At 33.9% G+C, this 4,502-nt stretch overlaps 1 protein-coding gene across 1 annotated transcript; it reads left to right on the top strand.

The window, feature by feature from the left end:
• The first annotated feature begins 1,817 nt into the window (after positions 1–1,817).
• Positions 1,818–4,255, top strand: LOC112789025 (pectinesterase-like). The gene is made up of 2 exons (XM_025830740.2): positions 1,818–2,810; positions 3,338–4,255. The coding sequence occupies exons 1-2, from the start codon at positions 1,901–1,903 to the stop codon at positions 4,027–4,029; spliced, it is 1,602 nt and encodes a 533-aa protein (XP_025686525.1). The 5' UTR covers positions 1,818–1,900; the 3' UTR covers positions 4,030–4,255.
• Positions 4,256–4,502: the final 247 nt, after the last annotated feature.

Genomic DNA, 4,502 nt, shown 5'->3' with positions numbered 1-4,502 from the left:
TTCAAAGGTTGGCCTTTTATTTTTCATATATTCTCCAAATCTCCTTCTGCTTGCATCGATTAAGGAAGGAACTTTGTTCGAGGGTAGTAGAAGAGGAAGGCTACTTAGTATCCTAACGTTATAGAATATTTACTGTTGTTAGTTCACATCTAGGTTAGTTTATCTTCACCTTCACTTATCGGAATATTGAGGATTGCTTCAGCGATTCTGGTTGAAAAAAATTCTATTTTGATTGACCTTCACTTAAAGTTTTTGATTGACCTTCTTTTTAATATAGTTAAAAGTAACTCTCTTTAAACCTTAAACAATTAACGACGATATCTCCAAATACTTATTTTGATTTTCGATATGCAGAATCATAAGAATATTAACCAATTGATCTTGGGTTTGAATCGTGTATTTTTACCAGAAAATAGAGGATTTGAAAATCCATACATACACATACACATATACATTAGTAACATACCCATGTAAATATGGTGGGAGTTAGTCTTTGGAGCCTTTGAATTCTTTATATTTTTACATGTTTTAATAATGCTTATTTAATTATATAATATTTTTTTCTAGTACGACTCTCCTTTAATTTCCAACATTTCTGGATCCGTTTGTTACAATGTCTCTCCGTTTCCCTAACAAAGAGGTTAGAACTCATCTCATCTTGCCGGATAAGAGCTATATATAATTTGGCATATCATTATTCAACTCAAGAACGCTATCAATTATAAGAGATTCTAACTGCAAATAAATAACCAAAGTGACTCCAACCCGAAAGAACTGATTTGCATACCCATTAAAGTTTGTTGTCTATCCTCCAAAAGTGATAATAACAACTATAAAATAGAAAACTAATCTTTGTGGATGGGCTATTATCATTCTTAATAAATGCATGCATCACGTCAACTTTGTTTTGAAATATGACGTCCAAGAAAATTCTCGACATACAATAACATATTTTCTGGTGGCCTAGCTTGCACTGCACGTACGCTTCAAATAAATTTAAAATATAATTATTTTTGTTTAGCATTAGCTTAGCTTGCACCTGTCAAAATTAAGTTAGATTGTAATTAATTTTCTTTTCATAAATACTAATTAATTGTATATTTATAATTAATGTTTAAACTCCTAGCATATGACATTACTATGGATAAGCAATAATAAAAAGTCCTCCCATTATGAATTCAACTAAATATTTACCTAGCTACTATTTTAATCTATACATTCTAATATGTAAGACAAGAATGCTATTTAAAAATAATTGTTCTGATATTCAAAAATAAAACGTGCAGTGGTCACTATAATTTAAATTAGCTATATTAGATATATACTAAAATTAATATTAAAATTAATTATTAGTATAAAATATACATTATAAACGAATTAACTATATATATATTTATATATAAATATATAATGACTGATTTTAGTGTATAAAATAATATTTTTATATTTAAATAAGTGCCACATTTTAGTTATAAATAAAAGTATCATATGAATATAGAATAAATTTTCAAATAATGGTCCTTAATTATAGCAGACAATTAGGTTTTGGAAAACCAAATTAAACCATGATTTATTTAATTTTTATTATTTTGCAGATGAACTACTATACTTTTTTTATATTTTAATTGACACGTAGATAGATCATAAACCACATTGCCCTTAAATAGGTTATTAGTCAGCAACTTTAGAAAATACAAAACCCACATTAATACCTCAACTGTATTGTATCACTCACAAATAAGAATTATCCATACCTTTCTGGCCTATAAATAGCACATCTTCACTGGCACTTTTCATTCATCAGCATTCAACAATAATCCAAATATATACAAGCTAAGAATATAATTCTCTCATTGCTACCTATCTAGGTTGCCTTATTATTGGTCATTTCATTTTCATAATGGGGGGCAACTTGGTCATTGCATACATTATTTTATCCTTTTATCCTCTTTTCATTATTGTGCATGGCACTGATAATAAGTTATCATGCAATCAAACTCCATATCCCACTCTATGTAACCATTACATTATTGGCACTACCAATTATTCAATTTCCTCTTCTTATTATTCCTTCCATGACATGGCCCTTAAGGTCACCATGGACCAAGCAATAGTAGCACACAAACTTGTCTCATCAACCATGGAATCCAACGATTTCAAAGACAAGAGAGCCAAGTCCGCATGGGAAGATTGTTTGGAACTCTATGAGAATACAATCTATCAGCTCAACCGTTCAATGAGCTCAAACAATTTAAACGACAGGTTAACATGGCAAAGTGCTTCTATTGCCAATCAACAAACATGCCAAAACGGTTTTCTTGATTCTAACCTTTCATCTCACTACCTAAACTACTTTCCATCCATTTCAACCAACTTATCCAACTTGCTCAGCAACTCTTTGGCCATTACCAATACATTAACGTCCTTCACTTCGTTACCAAAACACCCGGTTGCTCGCGGCGGTCGAAAATTGCTTTCTTTTAATGGCTTCCCAGAGTGGCTATCTCCTTCCGACAGGAGGCTTCTTCAGGCTTTGCCGGGAACGGCGGCACCGAAGGCGGACATTGTGGTGGCACAGGACGGGAGTGGGAATTACAAGAGTGTTTCGGAGGGCGTGGCGGCGGCCGGTAGGGTGAATAAGAATGGTCGAGTGGTTGTGTACGTGAAAGCTGGCGTTTACCGAGAGAGTGTGAACATAAAGGGAGGTATAAAAAATTTGATGATGTTTGGGGATGGTATTGGAGCTACCATTATTACGGGTAGCAAGAATTATGAAGATGGCTCCACCACTGTTGGTTCAGCTACTTTTAGTAAGTACATACCTTATTTTCAATATCATCTTCTTATTATTGATTTATTCCATTAATTGTTAATAGAGTTCACACCATTTTCCCGATAATTTTTAATTTTTAAATCTTAAATTTTAATTTAAAAAAATAAAAATTAAAAATAATTTTATAATAACAATTAATTAATATTAATTATTTAAAAAAATTAGTTTTCTATACTTATTTTATATATATTATTAATTATTGTACTAAATTATTATTATTTTTAATAAATAATGTTAATTTCCTTTGAGAAAGCCACTATAACTTATCACAATAGGCTAACTAACTTCTTTCTGATCTTTTATATATGGGAAAGTAAGAAATATATTTTGAACAATTAACTTGATGAAAAACAAAGATTTTTACGTGAGTTTTCACTAAATTTTATCATAGGTAAATTTTATTAAACACTACCAGTTTCTTCAGTTTAGAGTAATTTAGAGTAGAGTAAGTCGATGCATTGAAGTAGCGTTACTTTGTGGCTTGACTGGGTTCCTTTGATTCAGCGGTGTCGAGTGATGGGTTCATCGCCAGGGACCTGACAATTGAGAACAGTGCTGGCCCACAGAAGCACCAAGCAGTGGCACTTCTTTCCAGCTCCGATCACTCCGTCTTCTACCGCTGTAGCTTCAGAGGCTACCAAGACACCTTATACGTCCTTTCCCAACGCCAATTCTACCGCGACTGCGACATCTACGGCACCATAGATTTCATCTTCGGTGACGCCGTCGCCCTCTTCCAAAACTGCAACATCTTCTTGAGAAAACCAATGAGTAAGCAACAGAACGCAGTCACAGCACAAGGGAGAACCGATCCCAACGAGAACACCGGCATTGTCATCCACAACTGCCGTATCATGGCGGCTTCAGATCTGAAGCCAGTTCAGGGATCTGTGAAGTGCTTCCTCGGGCGGCCGTGGCAGAAGTACTCAAGAACGGTGGTGGTGAAGAGTAGCCTGGACGGTTTGATTGAAGCGGCAGGGTGGATGCCATGGGCGGGAAGCTTTGCCTTGAATACATTGTATTATGGAGAGTATATGAATATTGGAGCTGGTGCTAACACTGCAGGCAGGGTTAAATGGCCTGGCTTTCATGTTATTACCAACCCTTCTGAGGCTTTGAAATTTACTGTTGCTAATTTCTTGGATGGTGGATCCTGGATTCCTGGCACTGGTGTTCCCTTTGAAACTGGCCTTTGAACTTGTCAATTTAATTTCATTAGTTGTGGGTGTGTCTTGGGTGTCTCTCTGTCTATAGTGTTAGTTCAAATTTGTGTTCCCTTAGGACAGGGGAGTGATTGGGAAAATGTGTATAGGATTAATATGTTGTAGGTTCAAAGTCTTCAATTTAATTTCACTAAATTTGTAATTATATACTTATTGAAAGAAATTTTCTATCTCCATGATGAATATTTGATTCTGATTATTTTGATAATTCAGATTGATTAGAGATTAACCAAATTCAATTGAGAAAGATAATGATGGTTATCAATAAGAATTATGCTACGCATTCAAATCTTTTTGATAATCCAATCCAATCAAATTGGTTCAATCTTACCAAAAATCAGTTTTTTTAGTGGAGCTTGAATACAAGACTCTAACAATGTGAAACAGTTTTTGCGTTTTTCTCCTCTTCCTCCTCCTTTTTCTTCTTCTCTTTATTCTTCGCGTTT

This window comes from Arachis hypogaea, chromosome 1 (genome assembly GCF_003086295.3).
Source record: "Arachis hypogaea cultivar Tifrunner chromosome 1, arahy.Tifrunner.gnm2.J5K5, whole genome shotgun sequence".
Lineage (NCBI taxonomy): Eukaryota > Viridiplantae > Streptophyta > Magnoliopsida > Fabales > Fabaceae > Arachis > Arachis hypogaea.
The sequence above is the reverse complement of the archived record's forward strand: the minus strand, read 5'-3'. Positions and strand labels throughout refer to the sequence as shown.